The sequence below is a fragment of the Gopherus evgoodei genome, chromosome 1 (assembly GCF_007399415.2).
Source record: "Gopherus evgoodei ecotype Sinaloan lineage chromosome 1, rGopEvg1_v1.p, whole genome shotgun sequence".
NCBI classification, from domain to species: Eukaryota; Metazoa; Chordata; order Testudines; family Testudinidae; genus Gopherus; species Gopherus evgoodei.
The window spans coordinates 361,983,033-362,011,013 of NC_044322.1; the positions used below are offsets into that span (position 1 = coordinate 361,983,033).

General features: G+C 50.7%; 1 protein-coding gene across 1 annotated transcript; it reads left to right on the forward strand.

Moving 5' to 3' along the window:
* Positions 1–15,611: 15,611 nt before the first annotated feature.
* CALML3 (calmodulin like 3) lies at positions 15,612–25,814 on the forward strand. The gene is given in 3 exon segments (XM_030577081.1): positions 15,612–16,037; positions 25,297–25,465; positions 25,468–25,814. Coding segments are annotated over 3 exon segments (942 nt in total).
* The last annotated feature ends 2,167 nt before the right edge of the window (positions 25,815–27,981 follow it).

A 27,981-nucleotide genomic window follows, 5' to 3' on the forward strand; every position in this document is an offset into this window, starting at 1 on the left:
ACTAGGCAAACACATGAAGAATTTACAGTTTATCAAGGGACAAAAGGTAGGCAGAGTGAGCATTGTCCGTAGGTTACACTTGAGACTGTGTGACTTTCCCACGCTCACAGAGGAAGCCTGAGGTAGAGCAGGGAACTAAATCTTGTTCTGCTAAATTGCAGGCCACAGCCTTAACCTCAGGACCAGCCACCCTTTTGCTAGCATGAAACTTCAACATACAATTAATCAAATGCCCCTGGGATGGCTGAACCAGGTGCACATGTTCAGCTAATGATTTCTTCTGCTTAAGCTAGAAACAATACAACCTGTGAGAGCCCGCGCGAGAATGGCGTTAATGTTGCACTGGACATGGTCGTCCTTCAGAACCCACTAGCAAAGACACTTATGCAAAAAAAGCCCAACCAAATTGAACGCTAATTTTTACTAGCACGGAGCAACCTGCAGACAGTGTGTTTAACAGCGCCAGACCCAGCTAGCTTTTCCTGCTCTCCTTCCATCCCCAAATCTTAACTGGATCATGACCAAACTTGGTCTTGTTAAAATCTCAGCTTGGACATTAAGCCCAGATGAAGTTTGTGCCTCTGTTTATTAAGCCACCAGCTGAGCAAAGTTTCAAACAAGGCTCTTTGTCTATCTCTGGTATTTGTGTACTGTGATGGATTTTGTGCTCTGACTTTCTAAAAGGCATGTTTTTCCTATAACAACAGTGCTTGGCCTATGATTAAATAGGCTCTGCATGAAATCCAGGACAGCCAAAGACTGGGATGGTTCTGAACACATGACGTGTGTAAATCGGCGCAGTGATGTATCAGTAATGCTCAGCTGGGACTGAATTTTACTGTACCCTGCTACAGGACCTAGAGAATCTCAGAACACACAACGGCTACTCAGTAGAGTTTTCGCCAACAAACAAATCTCACATCTCAGCTTCCTTACCATTCTTATTCACAGATCGGTCACCCTTTCTCCATTTTCCTCCACCTTCTGGTCCTCTTCTGACATAACCCCAGATGTCTTCTGAACACATCTGCATTTGCTTTAATGACCTAATTCGTCACGTTGGAATATCTATCAATCATCCACTTGTTCTGCCTAGATTTGATGTGGTTCTAAAGGACATGGTCTATAGTCAACCACAAGCTATTGAACTCTGTAGTCTAATGTTCACTTACTCTCCTCTTGCAAGCACATGGTGGAATTCTATGGCCTGGGTTATGCAGGAGGTCATAGAATATCAGGGTTGGAAGGGACCTCAGGAAGTCATCGAGTCCAACCCCCTGCTTAAAGCAGGACCAACCCCAATTAAATCATATGTCAGACTAATTATAATGGTCCCTACTGGCTTTAACGTCTATCAGCCAGATATTCAACTGGTCTAAACTGAGGATCATGGATCCTGAAACAATAGCAACACCTTAGAAACCCATAGATTAGCTTCCACAGAGCAAGATGTTTATCAGCTTTGCAAGAAATCGTTCTGGATAAAATCTGTATTGATTGCATTCTGTCTGTCATCTCTCTGCTGCACTGACTTTGTATGAAACTACCAGTCATGGTGCAACCATATAAATAAAGAATGAAATGTGCGCTGCTGCCCTAATTTTGAGCTGCTGACCTTTCTGCATTGGACTGAGCTGCTCTTTATTTACTTTCCCCTTGGGCGATGAGAATGTGCTCATCCGGTGCATAAACTCTTTGCTCTCTGATGAGAGTGATCTCAACTCCCTGAACCTTTTCTCATCAAAGCTGCCCTTAAGATCCCAAATTATCGCCATTATGTTTCCCTGTATCATACTCTCTGCTCCAGCAGAAAAATATCCTTTGCTGAAAAGGGGCAGAGAAGTGTATGTGATGTTTCAAATGGAGTCCAGCGAACTCTTTGTAGAGTGACTAACATCTTTTTGTCCTTTTATGGCCCTCAGCTGGTATTGCTCAGTACCTTGTTAGCCTGGTTTTACTGCAGCTGCACACTTGACTGAGAGTTGCAGGAATTTTCCATCTATTAACAACCTGGGTTTTGTTTTTTTTCCTTTGCTTTCCCGCACCTCCCCCGCATTCTCACATTTTTACATGTTTCTATGGGCTCTGTACATCCTATTTCCTAACCTAGTTCCTAGGAAGGGCTCTGCTCACTTTGCATGTGATTGCACAATATCATTCATTATCTTTATTGACACCACCGTCTTCACTGGGCCTCAAGTGAACTTCGTCCTCTGGTGTTCCCTGGTCCCAGCCGTTTTACTAATGTATTAAGACTTGGCACTTGACAAACCCTTAACTACTGAATCCTCATGACAGTCCTGGGAAGAGGTGTCTTTATCCCCATTTTACACATGGGGAAGTTGAGGCCCAACTTGGGATGAGAACTAAGGAGTTCTTGGTTGTTTTCAGTCCATGGGCATTGAGCACATTGTTGCTATGTTCGTGGCATACACACAGCAAAGTCAGATGAAAATATAAAATGCCTCTTGCTGGTTGGTGGCAACATCACACTACTTTATTTCTTAGAATTCAGAACAATGACACACAAGAACCGCAAGACAGAAAGAGACAAAGCAGGCTGCTCCCTAAAACAGACACACACAATTTACCCTCACCTTGCTAGAAGCTGGCTCTTTGCAGACTGAGTCTGACTGCAGTGCAGAAGCCCAGCTCACATGATTCCCTACAGAGTCCCCTAACTGCCAGCAGGATCAGGAAATCACAAAGTGATAGCTTGTATTGAAAACTGTGTTAAAGTTACATCACAGTTGTCTCCTTTTCAGCTGAAGTAGGGTGACCATATGTCCCGTTTTGGCCAGTACAGTCCCCTTTATCAACTCTGTCCTGGCAATCCCTACTTTTTCATCAAAACTGGGTATGTGTCCCAGCTGCAAGGGAAAGCAGAGAGCTGCAGTTGCTGCCCAAAGGTCAATTGAAGGCAGCACTGTCCGCCAGCAGCAGCAGAGAAATTTGCTGTTGGCAGGCAGCACTGCCCTCAGACCTGACCTCCCCCCGTCTCAGTGGCATGGGGTTCGGTAGGTCAGCCCGGGTGGCATGAGAAGGGGGCAGGGGGCACGTGGCGGGACGTCTCAGCTCAGGCAAGCCCTGAGCCATCCTGTTTTTACTTTAAGAAATATGGTCACTGTAACGAGGCGGTGTGGCTCCCCTCTTCATCCGGGAGGGTTGAGCCCTGTCAATCATCCATAGGGGCGGGGCTTCTAAGCGGAAGTCCCGCCCCTCAGAGGGTCAAGGAGCAACCCAGAAGGATAAAAGCCGGCCCTCAGCCCTCAGTTGGAGCCCAGCCACCGTCAGGAGCAGACCTGTCCGCAGGAGCTCCTGACTGGGAAGCCGCTGAGGCCGCAGGCCGGTGTCCGGACTGGCCGGAGCTTCCCTGCGCTCGCTATAACGAGGAGCTGCCAGAACCGCCCCGTCCCTGCTGCGGCCCCGAGGACCCCCCGGAACAGGCCTGGCCGGACTTCCCGGAGCAGCTGCCGGACCTGCCGCCCAGCCCTGGCCGTGAGGAGCCAATGTGGTGGGACGTCCCCGAAGCTGAACCCACGAACCAGGTAGGCTCGGAGGGGGATGCTGGAAGTAGCCTGGGGGCAGCCGACCCGAGTCAGGCTGCAGATCTCCCGATACCCATGGCAGTGTGTTGCGGTCAGGATCCCCACTGACCACCTGCAGCGGTGATCACCACTACTAGGGCCCCGGGCTGGAACGCAGTGGAGTGGGTGGGCCTGCGTTCCCCCTGTCACCCGTAGCCAGGTGGCAGACTCCCCCTCCCCTGGCCTGAAGAGGCCAGCTAAACTGAGATAACTGTGTAACTGGTGCCCCGCCTGAAGCAAGGGCTGGGCCCCCTTTGACTGTGCCACTGCTCGGTCCTGTCCCAAAGGGCCCAAGCAACCCGCACTCCCACCAGCCTGCCTCTGAACCAAAGGGCCGGAGCTGAGATTATTGTGTAACTGGTGCCCCACCCGAACCAAGGGCTGGGCCCCCTGTTACTGTGCCACTGCTCGGCCCTGTCCCAAAGGGCCCGAGCAACCTGCACTCCCGCCAGCCCGCCCCTGAACCAAAAGGCCGGAGCTGAGATAACTGTGTACTTGGTGCCCGCCCGAACCAAGGGCAGGGCCCCCTTTGACTGTGCCGCCACCCGGTCCTATCCACAGGGACCGAGCTACCCGGGTGGTGGGCGACAGTTCCAAGAACCGAGACCCTCAGATGACAAGTCGAGGCCGGTGTGGCTCCCCTCCTCATCCGGGAGGGTCGAGCCCCGGCGAGTCTCGCTTACAGTCACCTTAAGCTGAAGCCACCCAAAAGATGTCAGAGAGACAGAATGGGATGGAGGGAAGTGGTTTGGTGGTAGAAAGAGGAAGAGAAACGTCTGAGTCACCCATATAGAGATGACAGGTGCAGCCATCTTAGTGAGATGAGATTGTCCAGAGACACAGTGTAAAGCAAAAACTGCAATGGACAGAACCCCAAGTATCCGCTCCCGTACAGAGTGACAGAGGAAAGGAGGAGTTGAAAGAAAGTGGGAATAATTCAGAGAAGATCCCTTGCAAATGGGCTAATATGTTGGAGTGATTGATTTCCGAGGAAAAATTCAAAGACATCAATGTGAACAAATGATGACTAACACCACCACCGTTGGTTATTCGGGGTCACTTAGTCCTCCAAAAAACCAACGAGGAGTCCAGTGGCACCTTAAAGACTAACGAATTTATTTGGGCATAAGTGGGTTTTTTACCCATGAACTCTTATGCCTAAATAAAGCTGTTAGTCTTTAAGGTGCCACCGGACTCCTCATTGCTTCTGTGGATACAGACTAACACGGCCACCCCCCTGATACTTAGTCCTCCATGTTTGAAGGATTTAGAAACTAGGAGACACTTGCTGTGCCGGGCTGTGGCATATTCTCCGTGGAGAAGTGGCAGGATCTCCTACCACATGAGACATTTAAAACAAGACTAGACAAAGCAAAGGAGAGAAGACTGCGGTGCTACACGGGCAGAGGCGTTGATTAGACCGACTCCTAGGCCTTTTCTAATAGCTGTGATTCTTACCTTCCCTTTGGGATTTTGGGTCAAAGAGCCTTGAGATCTGGCCCTCTCCCGACATCCGCAGATCTCTTGCACTTGCATCTCTGAAACCCCATATTGTTACTGGTCAAGGGCCAGAAAAGGAAAAGGCAGCCTGCTCCATTTGCAAGCTAACAACACAGAAGCAGGCCCATATCCACCTCCTTCCTGCCAGGGCTGTAGTGGGGAAATGAATCTGTCTCTTGTCATGCTTCATGGGGAGGGTTGATCGGTTGTTGTGTTTAGAGCTTTTACCACTGACATTGGTAAGTTCACTACAAAATCATCTTGATTTTCTAAAGCAAAATAAGGCCAAGTAAAACAAACCCAGGCATCTTAACATGAAAGCTACCAAAGCTCCAGAGCTTTGTAATGGAATTGTCTCTGTCAGAGGGACTGAAGCAAGTCCCTTATTTTGAGCATGTTTTGCTCGGGCTTTTTCTGCAATATGGATTGTTCTGGTGCACGAGGCAATAAGAACATAAGAATGGCCGGACTGGGTCAGACCAAAGGTCCATCTAGCCCAGTGTCCTGTCTTCTGATGGTAGCCAATGCCAGCTGCCCCAGAGGGAATGAACAGAACAGGTCATCACCAAGTGATCCAATCTGGCATTTTAATTCTTGTGACTTGGTGCATCTACCTCGCGATCCCCCTCCACATCTATGTATCTATCCCCATATTACTGCATTCTTGTGCTCACAATTAATTGCAGACACAAATGATAGGATTCTGCCACCCAGCCACCTGATTTGTACAGGCAATCGGATGACATCACTAAATCACCAGCACATAAATATGGCTGCAATTAATTTTGGGCACAAAATGACACCCCCAGGTTAAAGGCTGTCTTTCACAGTAAGGCACCATGGATTCATTTGCAGGTAGGTGTAGCAATCAGATTAATTTACATGGATGTTCTCCCTTCAAGTTACCTCAGTCAGTGCTGAGATTGTGCTGTACAGCTGGAACAATTTAGGCTAATGGAAACCAGAAGACTGTTACAGCTCATGGGGCATGGAGAAAAGTAAATGTCTTTAGAGCTGATCTGGAGTCCAACGAAGTCAATGGAAAGACCTCCCTTGACTCTGTTGGGCTTTGGATCAGGCCAAGCTGCCCAAGAACTGAATGTCCACATCTTCATTTAGCAGGTAACCCTCTTGACTGGTGTTTCAGGCAACACCACCCCAACCCTGCCTTTGTTTTTCACGTTCCAACGTCCATTGCATGCCCAAGAAGCTGGCATCGTCACCCTAATCTGTCTAATCCCTCAGGCTTTAGAGAACACATTGTTATCTGATGGCAGTTGCCTGTCTCAAGGTACTTCAATCCAGCCCTCCCTACGATGTGCTCCTTGGCTGACTGCCAGGTTCTCTTTCATAATAACATCAGTTAAATCTCAGTCAATACAGAGCAGGAAAGAAAATCAAGTCATTCCACTGGCAATTATATGGCAAGTCATTGCACAAGATCAGATATAAGCATCCAGCAGCTGTCAAAGCTGGCCCCTACCTAAATATTATCTCAAGGGATGAACATTGCTTTGTTCCTTGGCAAACAGGTTCCATCGGGCTGGCAATAAATCCAGAAAAATGGCCTGTCCAATTGATAATAATAATAGCACTTTGCACGCTTGTCATTCTTTCCAGATGAGGTTCTCAGCATGCTTTGCAAACCTCACTCTGTGAGGGGAAGTAACATTCATTATCCTCAATGAAAATGAAACACGGGGGGGGGTCAAAGGCCCAGGTTTTCAAGCATGTCCATGCATTTGGGGTGCATTGGATTTGGGGTGCTTAACTGGAGATGCTGACATAGGCCTTGAGTGTCCAAACTGCTGCCTACCCCCATTTCCTGTTGATTTCAACTGGAGGTGTGGCTGCTCGGGAAATCGGGCCCCTTTCACTGTCTCAAGATGGACACCCAAAAAATTAGAGGACAATGAGGTCCAAATCCTCAAAGAGATTTAGGCACCTAACGGCCATCGGGCCTTAGTGATTTGCCCACGTTCGCACAGAAAGCCTGCAACAGACTCAGGAATAGAACCCAGGAGTCCTGCCTCTTGCTTTAGGCACAAGTCCATTCTTCTCCCTGTAAAACTACACCATGATTCAGTGACATGGTTCTCCCATCCTAGATGCTGACTTTTGTTTTTCCTGGTGGATGCTCCACCTCCACTCCAACCTGGGGCACTGCCCTCCACTCCGCCCCTCCCCTGAGGCTTCCTCACCAGTCTGCCACATGCTGCTCTCTGGCCATCTTCCTCAGAGCATCTCCCACCAGCCACTCACTGATCCACGGCCTGGCCCAGGTCCACCGAACAGCTGATCGGTGGCCAACCCCGGGAACACCCAAACAGCTGATCGTCAGCCAGCCTTAGGGCCATGGAACCACTGTGGCTGGTGGGTGCTGAGCACCCCCTGTTTTTTCCCTGTGGATGCTGGAGTCCCAGACCACTGACGGAGTGGGTGCCTATGTCTCCCATGGTTTGGCCCCTCTGCACAGAAAAGACCATAGTGCGTTAAAACTCCCTCAGGGCTCTGCTGTGTCACAGTCCAGCCCCCGGCATGGCAGTTTAGCCCATGCAGGTGGTCTGTAAGAGGCAGAGCTGAGATCAGAAGTCACTTTCTTGGGTGGCTGGATTTGGTTGCTGTCTGATTTCCCCAGTTTCCCAGCTTCCTGATTGCCCTCCCAAGCCTTGAGATGCCAGTTTCCATTCACATGCTGCCCTCACAGCCTCCACAGATGGCTGTGACTCCATTGCTCAGTGGAAGACGGCGCACCTGTAAGTCCCATGCCCATAGACACCATCTTCCCCCACTTCCCAGGGAGCCGGCAGTGGAAGTGGGGTTTAACATGGCTGTCATTCACTGCCACAGGGTCCCAAGGCTCCTGGCTGGACGCTCTGGAGAACATTGGGCTTCACCCTGGGGTTTTGCCCCTGGGACCCTTTCCACACTCCGCCAGGTCTCCAGACTTGAGAAACACGGTGGGTGGAGAGCCAGTCGGGCTCAGGGGATCCTCCCGATGAAAAGGACAATGAGGCCTAACTCTTCTGCACCCAGCCTTAGGTGTCCTCAGGGAGGAGGACTTAGCATTGTCCTGCTTCCCCTCTAGCCGCAATCTCCCCACCCCTCTTGCCAGATGCTGCTCACTGTCCCATGAGGTGATGGCACATGGGGCACTGTCCGGCGCCCTCTGAGGAACAGCTCCTGCCACCCCCACAATGTCCCACATGCTGAGCACTTGGCTCCCTTCCTACCCGCTCAGCATCTCTTGCTGGCTGCCACCTCCTGGCTTGGCCTCTCACCCTGCCACCGCGGGGGCTGCCCGGCCTCCTGCTGACTCCCAGCTTCTTGCCTCTCACCGGCTTCTGGGGCATCTGGCACATATGCAAAGGGTGGGAGCTGGGGGAGGCGGGGGAGCTGGAGGAGGCACAAGCTCAGGAACACTCCTCAGGTAACCCCTAATGGCCTGTTTTTGGCGGGCAGTGGATGCTGAAGAGACAAGATGGTGGAGAGAAAGGAAACAACATGGAGAGGCTGTTGTGGAGAGATTTATGGGGGCCTTCAGGGAGGCAGCGAGCTATGAGTGTAGACGGTGAAGATGAAGGGGTTTGAAGGAGAGGACAGAGATATGGGAAAGGGGGAACCAGTCCTGGGGGCCCTGAGGGAAAAAGAAGCAGTAGTGTTGTGGGGAGACACGGCGTCCTCTTTACAAGAGATTTCTTGGGAGCTTTGCTTGTCCTGCCCTGCACCTGGCCTGCCCCATCTCAGACTCCCTCTCTGCACCGGGCCTGTGGAGTTGTGCTCAGTATTGTGTGGGGCTTGTGAACATCCTGAGTAGGATCTCCCATCATCCTTTGTAGAAGGCCAGCACCAGATCCACAGCGTCCATGGCCTTCTCTGCCCACAGAGGGGTGGAGGGACTGGACGTGCCCCAGACATGAGGCTCCTCTACAGCCTTTGAACTGCTCACTCGTCTTTGCTCTCTCAGCCTTCACTTTGGCAAATTAGTCAAAACTCCTGGCAAGGTCATCCCTTTTCCCATCGGAGGGCACCTTCTGCCTTCCCACGCCTTCTGCATGGATATGGGGGAAGGGCGGCGTCCCACTGAATGCTTGCTTACGTTATGCAGGGTTTCCCAAAAATCCCTTGGGTCAAATTCTCTGCTAGTGTAGACTGATGGAGCTGCACCACTTTACACTAATAGAGAATTTGGCCCTTTGTTCTACTAACTTCCTGGCTGCGAAGAACTAATTTATCTGGGAGGTACTTCAGGTGCTCCAGTGAAGGGCTTTACATAAAATAGACAGGTGGATGGAAGGATGGATGGATGGATGGATCACTGAGCAGGTGGCCTCACCGTTCTTTGATTTTATACCCAGTTGTTTTCTGACAAAGACAGACAAATATTAAAGCACAACATTAAAACCATGGGTAATCCTCACTGGACCAAAAAAACAACCATGATGCCTTTGTGATAAATCCCCATGCAGATAGGTCAGGTTGCTGTTGAGTTCTTCCCACCTTGCGGGGCGGGAGCTGTATGGTACGTTAGAGACGACAAACCAGATTCAGTTCTCAGTTATATAGGAGCAAGTCGGCGAGAGCTGCACCCATATAAAGAGAGCAGAGTCCAGCACTGGCTACGGGCGTGCAAAGAGCGCCAAGTTCTGATAGGCCCGGAGCTGTTCCTAGGCCCAGTTCTCTGTAGCTTTGTTTGAAATGGTATGCCTTGGCTGCCTTCCAGGACTAAGGTAAACGTCTCTGTGCCTCGGTGGGTGGTCCTGCCTGCTGGAGAAGTGTAAAATGAAGAGAACTTGCCTTCAGAACACCAGCTCAGTGCCGGGCTTCTGTTGAATTGACCAGGCCCAGCTGGTTGTCAGGAGCTGATCTATCACAGCCTGGGGTGGACGAGATCAGGCTGAATTCTGAAAGTGAGCTCTCTTTCTCCCGCTGTGAAGCTGCATAGCAAGCAGCACATGGCAAAATGTTATACAGTAGAGGCCGTGCAGGGTGACAGCTGGGAAATCAAGCACCCAGAAGGCAGAAAACGGCAGGGAAGATGCCTGATTCAGGCTTGCATTTAACAAATAAAAATGACTGGAAAAGAGCACAGACTGTGCCGGAACGTCGGTGCGACATTGGCTTAGAGATCATGAGCCAGATTCATTCCTCCCTGTTCCTTCTGGCTCAAGGAGCACAAAGAGGCTGGAATTTGGCCCTACCTGGCTTCCTGAGAATTCCCTTGGCATGGGTGTAAAGCTCCTACACCAACTGTTCCCCACAGCACAAAGGGCATGTCAGGATCTGGGCAGAGTGAGCTTGCGCTCTGCGATTCTCAGCTGGCCTGTGGCCCCTGGGGGACCTGTGGGAGAGACTCAGTCTTCCTGGGTCTTAACTGTTGCACAGCCCTTGTTTTCTGCAAGCCTTCTGCAGAGGGGTGAATTTCCCCCACATTTGCTTTCCTGATTTGCGTGTGCAGTTGCTCTCACTGCCTGTGCAATTCCACAAGCAACTCGGGTACCCGAATTGGTTGTGCGCCAGCCTTTGTGGCATAAACACGGAGCTGTATTCCAAGATCAAAAAGGGTTGTGCTTTAAAAGAGATCTAGGAAAATCCGCTGGGGGAACAAACTATCTGTTTCCCTACACAAAGCACGGGAAACTGTCTAGCCCAGCTCAGGAAATCCTTTCAATCTGCCTGGAAAATCACAGGGCGTTTTGTTTGGGAGTTTTTTTTACGAGTCTGCTCTATCCTTGCAGCCTCCACCTAGAGCTGTCAAATAAAGACTGATCTCGGAAACAAAGCTAGGACGCCAGACCCCCCATTTAGCAGCTATAGCATTGTGCACAACAATGGGTGGAGTAATGATCTCCGTTAGGGGCCCTGCACAGCGGCAAGCTAGCTGCCCAAGGGAACCCAGGTTGCAAGCCCTGAAAATATTGTCAAAGATGCTGTGAGTGCCTGCAAGAGCCTTGGGGATTGCAGGTCTGGATTGTGGGGTTGTTTTCAAGCTCAGCAGCTGTTTGCGATAGCTGGAAGTGACGGTGCTGAGCTTGTTCCGTGGGGAAAAGATTGAGCTAAGCAATCATCTCTGCTACCCTAGTGCAGCTGGTACAAAAAGGGATTGAAACACATGACTGAAGCCTAGTGCAGGTGCATACCTGGCACCCATTATTGCAATATCCAAACACTGCCTAATCTGGAATGCATTTAGCCTCACAACCCTCCTGTGAGGCAGGGAGGTCCTATTACCCCCATTTTACAGATTGGAAACTGAGGCACAGAGCGGCTAAGTGACTTGACCACGGGCGTATAGAAGATCTGAGACTGAGCAGGAATTTGAACCTCGGTCTCCAGCATCCCTAACCACTGGATCACTCTTCTTCTCCTGAGTGATATCTCCATTGCATCTAACCCCCCCCCCTTCCCTGATCTTGCAAATCTATTTGATTCAAGCTTTTATGAGCACTAGATGTTCATGCACTACAAAGAACAGCTGACTGGAAAGCATCGTGCAAGGAATCTGATGTATGCAGCTATGGGATGCTGCTGCTTTTGTTGTCTGTGTACTATGCTGCCCAACTTCCAGGAGTCTGGATGACTTCAGGCATGGCTGCCATTTTGTGTTCAGTTCAGACATAGCCTGTCACAAAGGAGACACACACACTGTGCTCTCTTGCAAGGAGACTTTACCTCTGTTCTTTCTTGTTTGGCTGTTTTCCTTTGCTCTAAAACGAAATTCACTTTGGCTGGAACTCAGCCCACACAGAGCCATTTACCCATGCGCATGGTAAATCCTCTTAAATCCTCAATGTAGCCCATTAAATGTGGGGTATGTAACTAGGTAACAGCAACACCTTTGTTTTCCGTCTCTGACATCTTTAAATCGCTCAGGACTGTTGCCTGCAGAATCAGCTGAGCACACAGGTGTTGCACAGAACGTGCTCCCTGTTGAAGACTTTTCTCTTGATTTTCCCTGTGTGCAGTGCTTGATCTAAAATCTAAGCTCACGTCTGCAGAAAGTCGTTTTTGCCCTATTAGCATAGAGAGCAGAGCCGGCATACACACACAGCAGGCATGTGTGCAATCCTCATTTCAGTTAGTGATTTGCAGGGCCCTGATTTTCTTCTTCTCTTTTGTCTTAACGTTCCGCCAGCGAAGACTTTCTGGGCCTAGCAATCCAAGTGCCACCTTACCATGCTGGGAGCTGTCATCATCCCGAGGGGTGCTGCTGGCATGTGAAGGTACAGCAGAACACGTCACACATTCACTCACAAAACTCAGGTTTTCAGGGAGAACTTCGGTTAGTCTGGAGTTTCCAACACTTTCTTTGAGTGGCTTTTGCAGAGACTGTCTAGGTTAGGGTGACCAGAGAGCAAATGTGAAAGATCAGGACTGGGGTGGGGGGTAATAGGAGCCTGTATAAGAAAAAGACCCAAAATCGGGACTAACCCTAGTCTAGGTGCCCCGCTGCAGGTCAGCCACCTCTGGCAGCAGCGTTTGCTCCGCACACTCGTTCACTCACTGTGCCCATTCACCTTATTCTTAAAGGGGCAGCTCGCCAGCTCCCATTTCTCTTACATAACACTGCCGTTAACAAAAATATATAAAGAAGAAGAAACAAAGATTCAAAAAGATCATTAACACTGAACCCATTTTGGAAAGATCTCTTCCAGGCAGCTCCCAAATGCGGTGGTTTCATTTCTCGGCGTCCCACTGTTTCTTGAAATGGTGAGTCAGTTACAAACAGGACGTCGCTGTAATCAGTTCCTCTCGCCCGTCTCTTTCAGTGCACAAGACCAACTTTTCCTTTCAGTTCGTGCTGGATTCAGCAGCTCGCGCGTGGCGCCGACAATTGGCACGAGACTCTGATCTCGTTTTCGCTGGAGTAAATCCGGAGTGACACCATCGAGGGCGTTAAACTGCGTTCTGAACCAGTAAGAGCCAAAAGCAGCAGCAGGCCCATGATTTTGAAAATGGCTTGCAGTCATGGGCACTTTTCTGTAAAAGTTGCATCTGAAGAAGTGAGGTTTTTTACCCACAAAAGCTTAGGCCCAAATAAACCTCTTAGTCTTTAAGGTGCCACCGGACTCCTCGTTGTTTTTGTGGATACAGACTAACCCGGCTACCTCCTTTCTATAAATGTATGGCTGCTGAACAATGCCAGACAGTGCGCACTGGGGACTGAAGTGTGTAAGCTCCTTAGAGCAGGGTACATCGATGTAGCTGTTCAGATGTTTTTAACAGAGCCCCGTTGAAATCAAACTTGGGCGAGGCAAGGCAATTCCAGATGCATGCCTATGGCCTGGGATTTGCTGAGCCATGAATCACCATTAGGTGAACCCTGCGAAGATGCAGTGAGGACTAGAAAGGCAGTGAAAAGACGCAGTATTGCGCCTTTAGACCAGACCTGTTACTGTCATTAGCAGGAGGTTGAACTGAATGGCTGCAGGTTAATTGTGAGCTCGGGCAGCTCAAGTCGCCGCCCCGTCTCTCAGTTTCCCTGCCTCTATTGGACTTTAGGTCAGGCCGTCCATTAATTATTATTAGCAGGAACTGTAACTGAATGATTGTGAGATCATTAGTATTACACCCCTTCAGACAAGTCTCCGCTTGGCTTGATTGTGTTCGTCTGAAATCAGAGGGCCTAATTCTCATTCACCTTCGCACCCCTTTGCAGCTCTGCCAGGGGAAAGGGGCCCTGGACCAAACGAGAAGCTGACCCTTTGGCAGAAGAGAAATCAGGGCAGAAATTCCCAGCTGTCCATCATCACAGTGTGTGAATGTTTGAAACCAAGCCCGGGGGGGAGGTAGGATTGTCAAATCCCAACCCCTCGTGTGAATCCCTCTTGGCAGCAGTCCAGGGTTTGCACCTGAACCCCAAAGGGCTAACAGCTTCTCTCATCCAAACTGGATTTCAGTGAAACAGGCCCCATCACGCCAGTGAAGGGTCGGGATCCTTTTAAAACATTTTAAAACTTATGTCATAAAGGCCCCAAGAAGCTATCCCTTCCAGCCAGCTTATTCAACAGTTGCATGCCAGCGTGAGGAAACTACCGTGGTGTTACCGCCTGGGAGCTCTGAAATCTACCAGGACTTTCCATTATAATTTTGATTTGCGCTGCGTTAGCACCTTGGAGCCACGGTCACTGACTGGGGTCCCCTCGTGCTTGGAGCTGTACAAACCCACTCGCTCTTAGATTGGCATCACACCATTGGCAGGTGGCACGTGTTCAGAATCTGGCTGCCTACAGTCCAAAGAGCAAGACCAGTGATCACGGGGCTGAGTTGGGGAAGAACCATTGTAAAGCCTGGCGTTCTCCGGGGCTCGAGTCAATGAGCTTTCCTCCTTGCATTTGCCACCCATGGAAGATGGTTCCCTCCACCAGCTGACATCCCATGATTCCCGCTGCTTGTCCTCTCTCAACCTGCAGTGCCCAGAGTCTGCGGTGGAGGAGGAGAGAAATTGACCTCTCTTTTGGCTCAGCTGTGGCCCCTCTGTGCTTAGATCTTCAAAGGGATTGAGGCACCGCTGATTTCAATGGGACTAAAGTGTCTAAATACCATTTGAGGGGCTGCGCCTGGTGGGATGCACAGGCTGGCGTGGAGAGCTACAAGAGCTATGCAGCATACTAATAATATTACTTGGATAACACTTCTCCTCCAGAGAGCATCATAATCCCCTTTTAGAGGCAGGGAAACTGAGTCACGGCGCAGCGATGTGACTTGCCGCAGCTCACCGAGCCAATCCACAGCAGAGCTGAGAAAAGAACCCTGGTCTCTTAACTCCCAGTCCTACCACAGCAACTGCAGCTGGGAGCAACAACGCTCTGAGACCACAACTGTGCCCTAGGTAGACAACGTGCATGTATCCCTGGGTATAATCAGCAGTATGAATTACTGGCTGGCGTTACAATACAGAGCAGGCCAGAGTCTAGTGCAGACCCACAGAAATCTGAGCCTTAAGCCTGAAGGAGGAGGAAGAAGGAGGGAGCCACTGAACCCTCCTTGATTTCCCCAGTTGTGGCTCTTCAGTCTAGATCATAGTATGAAATCTTCCGATGGCACCTGGCCAACAGAGGGGCCATCTCTAAATTCTCTTTCCCTAGGATGAGACAGAGTCCTGGGGCGCTATGCAGCGAGAGAGAGAGAGAGACAGGTGGCCAGACAGAGAGACGGATCATTGAAAATATTTGGTCCCTCTCTGATATTCTCCATGCTAATATCAATATGTCCCCCCGTAGATACCTCCGCCCCTTCTATTAACCCCTTGTCCCCTGCAGACATGGCTGCCATGGCTCCAGCTTACAGCGTTGGGGGCTTGACCCTCCCAGTGACTTCACCCAGGCGTGGAAGCCTGCTCCAGGCTCTCAGGTGATGCAGAGGGTGTGGATGTTCTGATTTACAGTGAACAACGCACGTCAGGAGGCCATTCCCTGCCTGTGCCCACGCGCTGCCTGTACATGCTGAGGCAAGGCGAGCCGAGCGTGCATTGCTCCAGCGAGCAGGGAGGCTGTGTGACGCGGATACTCTGAAGGCACCAGCATGGCTGACCAGCTGACGGAGGGGCAGATCGCGGAGTTCAAAGAAGCCTTCTCGCTCTTTGACAAGGATGGGGACGGGACCATCACCACCAGCGAGCTGGGGACCGTCATGCGGTCGCTGGGGCAGAACCCCACCGAGGCCGAGCTGCAAGACATGATTGGCGAGCTGGACGCTGACGGCAGCGGCACAGTGGACTTCCCTGAATTCCTGTCCATGATGGCGAGGAAGATGAGGGACACGGACAGCGAGGAGGAGATCCGGGAAGCCTTCCGAGTGTTCGACAGGGACAAGAACGGCTACATCAGTGCGGCGGAGCTCCGGCATGTCATGACCAACCTCGGCGAGAAGCTGACGGACGAGGAGGTGGACGAGATGATCAGGGAGGCTGACAGCAACAGCGATGGGCAAGTCAACTACGAGGAGTTTGTACGGATGATGACAGAGAAGTGAAGAACTGACTTTCCTGGTACCGTGTTCACTCATACATTTGCTTCCTTTCACTGTAACCTACCTATCAGTGGTCCCTCCCCTCTTGCCCAAGGCCTATGCATGTCTCTGCTGCTCGGTTGGTTTTTTCCCCTGTATTCTATTACTTTATTCTAAAGGCTGACTGGGGCTTACCCTGCTTGTTAGCTAAGCCCTGTGGTTCATCTGAAATTTAGCATCTCTGGTTACACATCTGGTTTATGCCTCTTGCAATAATTAGGTTTCCTTCAGACTAGGCAGCATCTAGCATTGGAGCCCACATGTCCAAGGACAGTCAGCAAATGGAGCCAGATCTTTCTGGCCCTTACTCCTGTTAACATCAGTGACTATCCCAAGGAGCAGGGATTCCTTAACAGGGCTGTGGTTTTGCAGGATCACGTCCTTGGCAATTTGCACAGCCTTTCAAGCCAGATCCAGACCCTGCTTCTGCCTCTGGGTCCATGCAAGCAGAGCCTCACACTGAGGCCGGACCCTGCTGAAGTCACCACCGGTTCCATACGAGCACAAGGGTTCACTTGCATGGATATGGATGCAGGACTGGGGCTGTCTGCTCATGATTAGTTTTTAAAAAAAGGACCAAGCCACAAATCTGTGTCTTGATCTGGAGCTTCCTCCCCGCAGAATTCTGGGCCACCTGTTGCGAGGGTTGGGTTCACACCCACAGGCACTGGCCTGAGGAGAGTTTCACTGGGATCGTAGCTGGTGTCTGTCTGTCTGAGTTTGTCTTTGTGCAGCACAGAAGTGGATTCTGCTGGGCCGGGTAGAAGAGTAAAACGCGGAGAACTGATTCCATTCGCATTTGGATGCTAGACACCGGTGAACATGAGCAAAGACGAGTTTTTGGACTCCCCTAAGAGTTGCTGAGCCCCAAGCCAGCCGCCTGAATTGCAGAATGAGGACTGATTGCATGACCTTCTATGGAACTTTTCTCCGAGGAATTTGTGGCCAGCACGGGAATACACCTTAAAGAAATCTTTGTACTGCTGGCACTGCCTCTGTCTCATGCCTGCTGGTGCAAACCCTAAGGGAGGGGGAGATGATTGGCGAATGAGTTAGATGCTCATTTTCTTTCGGGGGTTATTTGCTTTTTAGGAAACAGGAAATTTGGCAGTTAAGGATGCACGCAGTAGATAGCTACATTGGCACTGTGAGTACAATTTGGGCAACGCTGCAGTTCCCTACAGATGTCGGTTGTGGCACTGCTCTGTGATCCATTCAAACGATTATCACAATACTGGGAAGCGTAAAGCTGCAATACTGCAAAACGGGCGTCTTGTTCAGCTACAGGGTTGGCCGTTCAAACTGGGGCCACTTTGCAGTTCCAGGGTGAGAACGTCACAGTGGGATTCCCTGGGCTTTGGATCTCATGATCTAGGGTGACAGTCCATGTGCAGAACGCCCCAAAAAGGCTTATAAGTCAGGTCCCACTTAAACTCACAGGCCCTGATCCTGCAAACAATTATGCACAGGCTTTACTCACAATAGGACTTTGCTAGTCAATGGGACTAGTCGTGTGATTAAAGTTAAGCCGGCGTGTAAATGTTTGCAGAGAGGGGTCGATAAGGCAAAATGGGATGTAAGCGGCACATAGGTCTCCATGGAGGCCTGGAAATTCATCCCCAGAGAACACCAGGAATGCTGCTGTACTGCTAATTACCTGCCAAACAGCACTGACGTGCTGATAGAATCCACTGTGTTCACCTTTTTCCTGTATATCGCCAGGCTTGTCCCAGAAAAATATTTCCTTCTGTGGTGTCTGTGCTGCTTCCATTTTCTGTAGCGGATCATTATCAAAAGGATCAGCTTCTGGTGCAAGCTCCCCCTCTGCTAGTCCACGTGGTGGCTTTGTTTTCAAATAAAAGGATGATTATTTGCTTCCAGAGAATTTTCAGTGCTTCCTTTTCTCCCCTCTCATCTAGAACCCAGAAAAAGCGTCGATCGCATGGTACTAAGGATGGGCTCGAGCTGCAAACTTCAAGGCTGGAGCTTGGTTACCAACAGCCCAATGTTCCAGAGTGCTTGGGGCAGGCCCTTTGGCCTGAGGGAATGTGCACAGGGCTGGGAGCCAGGAGCCAGATTCGCCTGAGCCTTGTTTATTTCTACCAGTTCAGTGTGGGTGTAAAATGCTACCAAAGCAGGATTTGCTGATGCAAATGACTACACATGGGGCAAGGCGACAGTGATTCAGATCCCAGGAGCTCGTATGCTCACCTCCTCCACACTGTCTAGCTAGATAGCAATGCATCTGCTGAACGATGCCCCATGGGCTGATTCCCCCCACCGCAAACACTGAGGGGGTTCAAAATCCATATCTGTGTTTGGCAAATGGCCCCTTTCTTCATAATGAACCAAACCAAATGCCAAAGATCCCCTAACTTCAGGGCATTTGAAATCCAGATGCAGCTCTGGAGTTGGCATCCAGGTTCCATCCCCACCTTAGAACTGGGGGTTTGGGTTGGGAGCAACCCTATATAAAACAGAAGGAGGAAGACCAGGGATGGAAGGTTTGATGAGTTCTTCACAATAGGCTGGTGCACAGTTCCAGTTAACAGGGTGGAATTCAGGGCACAGAATCATAGAAATGTGAGGTGGGAAGGGACCTTGAGAGGTCATCTAGTCCAGCCACTTGTGCTGAGGCAGGACCATGTAAACCTAGACCATCCCTGACAGGTATTTGTCCAACCAGGCTGTCCTTCAACACCTCCAATGATGGGGATTCCACAGCCTCCTTTGGACATCTGTTCCAGAACTTAACTATCCTTGCAGTTACAAAAGTTTTTCCTACTATCTAACCTAATGCTTCCTTGCTGCAGATTAAGTCCAGTTCGTCTTGGCCTACCTTGAGTGGACACGGAGAACAATTCCCCGTTATAAGAACCCTTCACGTATTTGTTATCAAGGCCTCACCTCAGTCTTTTTTCTTAGGGCTAAACATGCTCCATTTTTTTAGCCTTTCCTCACAGCTCAGGTTTGCTAAACTGTTTATCATTTTCGGCGCTCTCCCCTGGACTCTCTCCAGTTTGTTCACATTTTTCCTAAAGTGTGACACCCAGAACCAGGGGCAGCAGAGCCTTCCCAAAAGGTGGTGGGCCAGGGGCCCTGGTCCCTCCATGGCTCTTCCTCGACCCTCCTTTTCCCCGCCCCCCAAAAAGCCCCCCAGCCAAGCCAGAAGCCGGAGCCTTCCACCTTCCCGAGATGGGGGACCCAAGAACAGCCCCTGACCCATGTCCCCCTCCTCCCAGGTCCCCCGCCCAGAACAATCGGAGGGTCCGCTGCTCACGCAACTCTTATCCTGACCCGGCTCTAGCCGGGGGGTGGGGTCTTGGGGCCTTGCTGACCTGGCTGGGGTGAAGGGCCTCAGGGAAAAGAGGAGGGGCAGGGGGCAGAGCCCAGGGTGAAAAGTGGATGGGCCAGGCCCATCCACTTTAAAAAAAAAAGGGAGGGCCATGGCTTCCTGTTCCCTCTGTTCTGGCACCACTGCCCAGAACTGGACACAGTACTGCAGCTGGACCTCGCTAGAGCTGAGTAAAGGGTGACAATCACCTCCTGTGTCTTACATACAATATGCCTGTTAATACGCCCCCAAATGACACTAGTCTTTATCCAAACTGTGTCCTGTTGTTGACTCATATTCAGTCAGGGAGCCGCTATAATCCCCAGATCCTTTTCAGCAGTAGTACTGCCTAACCAGTCAGGAGCGGAGCCAGGGTTTTTGGCGCCTTAGGCAGGGGTCCGTCCGCTCTCCCAGTCCGCTGCAATTCAGCGACGGGGGGGTCCTTCCGCCCCCCGATCTTTGGGGCACTTCAGCAGCGGGTCCCGGAGCGAGTGAAGGACCTGCCGCAGAATTGCCGTCGAAGACCGGGAGCGCGGAAGGACCCCCCGCCACCGAATTGCCGCCAAGGGCCGCAAAATGCCGCCCTCCCAAATCCTGGTGCCCTAGGCCACCGCCTAGGTCACCTAAATGGAAGTGCTGGCCCTGTGGCCAGTGATTCCCTACATTGTGTTTGTGCATATGTTTTCCTTCCTAAATGTGGTACTTTGCACTAGTCGGACCAGGTCTGCAATTTGTCACGGTCATTTTGAATTCTAAGCCTGTCCTCCAAAGGGCTGGCAACCCCTCCCAGCTTGGTGTTATCCACAAATTTTGGAAGCCTACTCTCCTCTCTAGCAAACAAGTCATTAATGAAAATGTTGCATAGCTCCAGACCCTTGCAGGTATGTCCTCTGAGTGTGACAGCAAACCATTTATAACTAGTCATTGAGTATGGTCATTCAACTGGTTATGCACCCACCTTACAGCAATTTAATCTAGACCACATTTCCCTTGTTTGCTTATGTGAATTCATGTGGGATTGGGTCAAAATTTGGACTAAAATCAATATAACATCATAAAAATAGCCATACTGGGTCAGACCAAAGGTCCATCTATCCCAGTATCAGTGGCCAATGCCAGGTGCCTCAGATGGAATGAACAGAACAAGTAATCATCAAGTGATCCTTTCCCTGTCGCTCATTCCCAGCTTCTGGCAAACAGAGGCTAGGGACACCCTCCCTGCCCATCCTGGCTAATAGCCATTGATGGACCTACCCTCCATGAATTTATCTAGTTCTTTTTTGCACCCTGTTAAAGTCTTGGCCTTCACAACATCCTTTGGCAAGGAGTTCCACAGTTTGACAGTGCAGCCATCCTGTCTACTGCTCCCCCTGTCCATCCCTGAGGCCTGAAAGCTGAAACGATCCCATGGAGGGAGCAGGCAAAGGTGAGGGAACAGCCTGATGGCGATGCTGTTCTGGTGAAGACCCATTCGTGTCATTTCGCTGATGGATACCAGAAGCACTGCTTAGGAGGAAAAGGGCAGATTGCAGCTAATCCGGTTTTGTGGTTAGGACACTGGCAGGAGATGCAAATTCAAGTGCTGGCTGCTGTACACAGGGGCTCTGGAGCAATTTTGAGAGTGCGAGGACTGGAAGTCATTGAACGTAACTGTAAAGCATGCAGTTGCTATTAGTACAAGCTAGGGGGCACCACACCAAACACAGCCTTTCCAAGGGCTTGTCCAGGCTCTCTCACAGCCCAAGCGAGACTCACGGCCCTAGCCCAAACAAGCCACTTTCTAGCTGTACAAGCTGGAGGGGCCCTGCTGCACGCACAGTTCCAGTGCCGCCTGTCTAACACACTTCCTGTGAGGCTTTGCACCGGCCATTGAGGGGCAGCTTTTCAAGTTCTCATGGTTGCGCTTGGAGCCCATTTTTCCAAAGAGCTCAGCTCCCAGCATGCTGGCTGAACACTTTTGAAAACCTGGTCCTCACTCGTTCTGTGCCTCGGTTTCCCCCTCCGAAAGGGAAGGCTAATTATAGCAGACAGCCTCACCAGCAGGGTTAGGGCAACTTCATTCTTGTTTCCAAAGCATGCTGACACCTTCAGCGGAAATAAACTATTGTTCTAATTATTATTACCACTCCCCACAGACTAACAAGGGCAAACACTAGTCAGTAGCGGATCTGGGAGAGGAATTGATCGTGAGAACAATTCCTTCTCAAGATGTTCCAAGCAGCTCATCTTCTCCTGTCCTCCCTGCTTGTGGAAGACAAAATAAAACCAATACTGATCATTTCAATTAATACGGCCCCCAGGCACCCTGCAGAACTAACTGGAAAAAGACAACCATGCACAAAGGCTTCACCCTTTTAACAGCCCCGAGAGGGAGCCAGTGACTTCAAACAACATGAAACTGGCAAACAACAAAAGCAAAATGTAGCAGCATGCCTGGCTGTGTGGCGAATCCCTGGTACCCTATGCAGCTGGATGTGGGAGACAGAGGCAGAGTGGAACGGTGCCAGATGTCCATGTGGGTCCAGGTGCTGAGGCAGAACTGAGCAGCACGGGATGGCTGGGAAGGAATGCAGTGGGAGGCAGGCTTTACAATTCCTCCAGGATGAAATTTTGCCCCTGCAAAGGGCCGGCGCAGAGTCTATGCATTGTGGGACTTAAGAACTGAGCTAGCCTTGTAGTGGGCCACTGGGCCAGTTCACCTTAAAGCCTAAGGAGGGATATGATAGAGGTCTATAAAATCCTGAGTGGTGTGGAGAATAATACAAGAACTAGGGGCCACCAAATGAAATTATGGGCAGCAGGTTTAAAACAAATCAAAGGAAGTTCTTCTTCACGCAGCACACAGTCAACTTGTGGAACTCCTTGCCTGAGGAGGTTGTGAAGGCTGGACTATACCGACGTTTAAAAGAGAACTGGATCAATTCATGGAGGTTAAGTCCATTAATGGCTATTAGCCAGGCTGGGTAAGGAATGGTGTCCCTAATCTCTGTTTGTCAGAGGGTGGAGATGGGTGGCAGGAGAGAGATCACTTATGTCTGTCCGGCTTCTTTTAAAGTCCTTAAAATGATTCCCATTGACTTCACTGGGAGCTGGAGCAGCAGGGTTCTCCCCTGGCTTGGGAAGGCAGCAGACCATAGAATATAAACTAAGGGGTCTTCTGTATGGACTGACAGTCAGCGTGCAGCACGCTGGAGTGTAAATTCACAGCGCACCAGCCTGCTGCGCTCTAACTGACCGCCTGATCGGGAGTAGTCCCAAAAGACAAAATGTCCATGGCACGTCACAGTCAGTGCTAGCAAGGATTTTTCAAGGATCTCATGAAATCAGCCTCAGACCCAGGAAGGTCTTGGTGGAAAATACATTACCAATGTAATTAAGATCCTGATGAGAGAATGCTGGGAAATGCAACAGACCAAGGGCTGGCATCCAAAATGTCTTGCACAGAGGACTCAGATGGAGACCCTCCACTGCACAGAGCCTTTGCCGGCCAGTGGCATGGGAGTGAGGTGCACCCTGTGGGAATGTCAGTGTAGAGACACCTCCAAGCCTGGGTATGGATCTGTTCTTCAGTGCTGGCCAAGAGGACACGTTGGCTTTGGTGCTGCCTGGTCCGTTGTGCAGAAAGGCCTGAGTAGCACAGCTCAGACGGGGAGCTGGCACACGGGTAAGGAGAAAAGGGAGCACAGTTTTCTCAAAAAACCCAGTCAGCTGCTATTCACCGTGTCCTGGGCTTGTACAACACCTAGTGCAGTAAGGCTGCCGTGTGCTACCACAACACGAATAGGAACTAATAATAATAATCACTAGAGGGTCGCATGCTTTGTTGCTTCTGCTGGCCAAGCCCATTGCACACACCAGGAGCTGTTTGCCTCTCTGCATTCCCCACCCCCTGGGTGCTCCCTCTCATTCCTCTCTATTTTTGGGACTTCCTGCAGCCCCTCTACCCCTGTTCCTCAGACCTCTCCCACCCCATTCTGCCTCTGTGTGCTCTCATTCTCCCCTTTCTGGCTATGCTCCCCATGAGGTCTTCCTGTCATGCCTCCACATTTCCCCCTGCCACCCTGTATCAGGGCCCACTCTTATCTCCCCTCTGCAGGAGTTCTGTATGACACACACACAGCAATTCCCTGCCATGCTAGGCCCCCGTTACCCTCCCAATCCCCCTTCCCCCTATGCCAGGGTCCCTTACTCTGCTCTTTTCCCATGCCAGGGGTTCTGTGTGCACACCTCTTGTGTTCTTTCTTTCCTTTCAGGATGCCAACGTTTGACTCTCCAGTGGGTGTATGGGCAGAGCTGAGATGGGATGTTGCTGGGTAGAAAGGTGTTAATGGCCACCATTAACTAGCTCTTTGATCTAGACAATGACAGAGGTGGCTGAAGCTGCTGGCTCTGCTAACCAGATCCTGGGGGCTCCATGTGTCCCCCATTTCTCCCTTCCTGCTTTCCCCCGACGTTCACCCAAATCCAAAAGGTTCCTCCCGCCGATGGCTAGGACAGTCCTTGAAATTTTGCAATTGATTGGAGGCATTGTTCAAAAGGTGTCATGTCCGATGGTCCAGACAGACAGTGAAATGCCATGGGGCGAAAGTCAGGGGAACTGACCCGAATAGCTAGGGAGGAATAAACTGGCCACACTGGGAGCTATCTGGGAACAGCTCTGTCGAGCTACATTCACACCTTGCCTTATTCTGGATAACCTCTCCCTGTAGACAAACCCTTAGACATCACAAGCTTGGCCAACAATAACAAAGACTCTCTCAGTACAGCTTTGTTCCCTTACAGGGATCTGCCTTCATGGCTTGACTGTCCACTCCCTGGCCTGACTGCCCCCATGCCCACCAGCTGCTTGGTGTAGCAGACAGCGGTGCCTGACTGCCTCGTGAAGCCGGTGCTTGTCCAAGGCAATCGGCCTTGCAATGGCATGTCCCACGGTACTCTGAGTGCTCCAGCCCCAGTGAGAATAACCCTCTGCTCCCTCTCAAAGCAAAGAGATGGTGTAACACACAAACCTCCTGAGTGTGGTGCTATGTCCCCTCCACGGCCACCCAGAGGATTCAGGGGGCCTGGGGTCTTCGCACGCTGAATTGCTGCCAAAGACCCAGCACTTCGGCGGGAGTCCCGGAGCTGAAGGACCCCCTGCCACGGTTTCGGGGCACTTCGGCGGTGGGTCCCGGGGCAGAAGGATCCCCCCAATGCCGAATTGCCGCCAAAGACCTGGCACGAAAGAAGCTCTGGGGGCCCACGCCCCGTGAGAGTTTTCTGGGGCCCCCGGAGCGAGTGAAGGACCTTGCTCCAGGGGCCCCGAAAAACTCTTGTGGGGACCCCTGCGGGGCCTGGAGCCTGGGGCAAAGTTCCCCACTCGCCCCCCCCTTGGGCAGCCCTGGTCCCCTCTAGTGGCACCGAGACCACATTGAGATGAAGGAGTCTGCTACAGCCTTAGCTAAGGGCCAGGTGGCTCATGCATTTAGCTCCAGAGGTTCCCAGGTTCAGTCCCACCGGCCGACGACTGGGGTCTGTCAACGTTACATTTGCAAGGGTGTATGTGGTGTCAATGAAAGCTGAGCTGACCAGGCTGGAATACAGACAGAGGGAAATCTGGATCCTGTTCAGGCCCTGTCCTGCCTTCCAACAGCCACTGAGTGTGTAGGGGGCAGAGCTTTACTGTAAGCGATGGCTAAGGAGAAAGGCCTGAGCCATTTTTGACCGTTGGCGTTGTGAGCACTAGTCTTTGCCTTTCTCTCATGCACGCACACGTCCTGTTCCAGCTTTCTTGGTTCCTGCCTGGACAGGATCCGGCACTTACATAATGAAGAGGGTGTGAATGGTCTCATTTCTCTCCATGATTCAATGTGCACCAGTGAAAAGTGTGAACCGTGAATTGCGCTCTCTCTCTCCAAGCCATTGTTTCATCCCTGGGCAAGGGAGTCACAGGAGACTTCCCCACAGCTGACCAAGGAGCAGATCACAGAGTTTGAAGAAGGCTTCTCACTCTTTGACAAGGATTGGGAAGGGACCATCACCGCCGGTGAGCTGGGAGCATCATGCTGTCACTGGGGCAGAACTCCACTGAGGCCAAGCTGCAAGACATGATCGGCGAGTTGGACATCGATGGCAGTGGCACAATTGACTTCCCCGAATTCCTGTCCATGATGGTGAGGAAAATGAGGGACATGGACAGTGAGGAGGAGATCCGGGAAGCCTTCCGTGTGTTTAACGAGGACAGAAATGGCTACATCAGTGTGGCGGAGCTCTGGCAAATCATAACCAACCTCGGTGAGAAGCTGACGGACAAGGAGGTGGATGAGATGATCAAGGAGGCCAATGCAGATCGTGACGGGCGTGTCAACTACGAGGTGTTTGTGAGGATGATGGCCTCAATGTGAAGATGTTTCCTACTGAACATGTTCAATTTCTGGTGCAGGAATCATAGCTTGGCTTCTAGCTTGCCCGCAGATGCCAAAGGACTGTGGATGCACAGACACTTGAACTCCAGCATATATATTTCCTCTGTGTGTGGGAGGCCGTCTAAATCCAAAGGAGGCACAATCAAGGTGGAGGGAGCCCAGGCTCTAGTCCTAACTCTGCCATTAGTTAACTGGGTAGCCTTTGAGTTTCTTCACCTCTCCATGGTGCTTTGTTTTCGCCCCTTGTAGAAAGAGGAGATTACTGTGTACCCACCTCTGTTAGGTGGCTGTGAGAACCTGAAATGGAAGATCTATATGTGCAATTATTATAGGCCTTTTCCTCCCTTTGTCTTACAATCCATGCCTTTGCAGACATTGCTTGTGTTTTATGCTGACTCCTGTCTCTAAAGTTAACTGGGTGGGGGGGCGCAGTCTGGTTCAGGCCTAGCCACACGTACAGCTAACTCAACGGTGGATTTCAGCTCCATCAAAGGCAGTTGTCTGAGAGAACTCAACAGGCACCCAGATACCATGGTGATGAGTGCAGCAGAGTAATCCGAATGGCATCGTGAGATTAGCAGGTGCATGAATGCCAGGCAGAGTGTGTCCCATCTCTGCATTTTGGCTGGCTGGCAAAGCTATTGCTTGTAAGTGGGGGGGGGGGAGAGATAGACTTCAAATGTTGGCTTTGGTAATAGCTGGAGATCCCTCCTGAGACTATTTCCTGGCAGAAAGTCTCAACCAGGGTTTGAGCTTTCATGGGAACTCTCTCTGGGGTCAGATACGTCCCCTAAAGAAAGCTATGAAAGGGGTGTGAGCCTTTCCTCTGATTCCTGATGCGGCGTGAATCTCTAGGGAGCGGGAATGGAGGAGGAATATGGCAAAGATTCAGGATTTAGGGCTGGTCTACACGCGGGGGGGGGGAGGTCGATATAAGATAAGCAACTTCAGCTACGAGAATAGCATAGCTGACGTATCTTATTTCGACTCACCTCCCGTCCTCACGGTGCAGGATCGACGGCTGCAGCTCCCCCCATCCACTCTGCTACCGCCACGTGCACTGGTGGAGTTCTGGAGTCGACGGGAGCACGTTCGGGGATCAATATATCACGTCTAGACGAGACACGATATATCAATCCACGATAAATCGATCGCTACCCGCCGATCCGGCGGGTAGTCTGGATGTACCCTTAGTTCTCATGGACACTACTTTAAATCCAGAGTTGCTCCATTAAACTCACTCCGGTATGACAGTAGAAGAAAGCTCACAGAATGACTCTCCCTTGCCCCTTTTTTTCCCCTTCTTGTTTTGTTTGATCACTTTGGGTCAAATTTTGCTCTTAGTTATATCAATTAAAACCCAGACAAATTCCACTGACACAAATAAATTTACACTGGTGTAGCTGAGAGTGGAACTGGGCCTTTTATGGGGCATGGAAAGTTTTTTACACACAGCATGGGCAAAACATGCAGATAAATCAATCTCTGGTACATATACGGGTACAAGATAGTCCTTTACTTCAGGATCTTTGCAGCTGGCTCCATTCTGCTGACTTGGCAGGCCATGTTCCCATAAATATTGCGCAACAATGCAAAAGTTAAAGTCAGACATTTACCAAACAGGTGTAATCCTCCTCCCCAACCTTGGTACAATTTTTAAATCTCCTACCAGAAAACATTTCCTTCTGTTGCTCCTGAGCCACTGACAAATCAGCAGAGATGTTTAGCATCAAAGGAATCTGCTTAGGGCACAGTTGGCCTCAAATTCATTCCAAATTATAGCCTCATTTCAATAAATAATTCTTTTCCCTTCTCTCCTGCAACCCCCTTTTAATCGTCTGTTTTATTCCCCACCTGCTTGCAATCAGAAAATGACATGAAAGGAAAGGCTGAAAGCAAGGGCTGGCTGGAAACTAGGGTTTGAGAGCAAAGACACGGGTCAAGATGTCCAAAACCGGGTAAAGTTAACTGCTTGAATCCTCATTTAGGTGTCTAAATGAGCATTTTCGAAAACCAGGCCACTTATTTAGCCGCCTAGATGTGGAAGTAAATGGGAGTTAGGTGCCTAAATATCTTTGAGGATCCGGGCCTTGGAACCTAACTTTAGGCAGCCATTTTGGAAAATCTTGGTCACAGTCCTGCATGC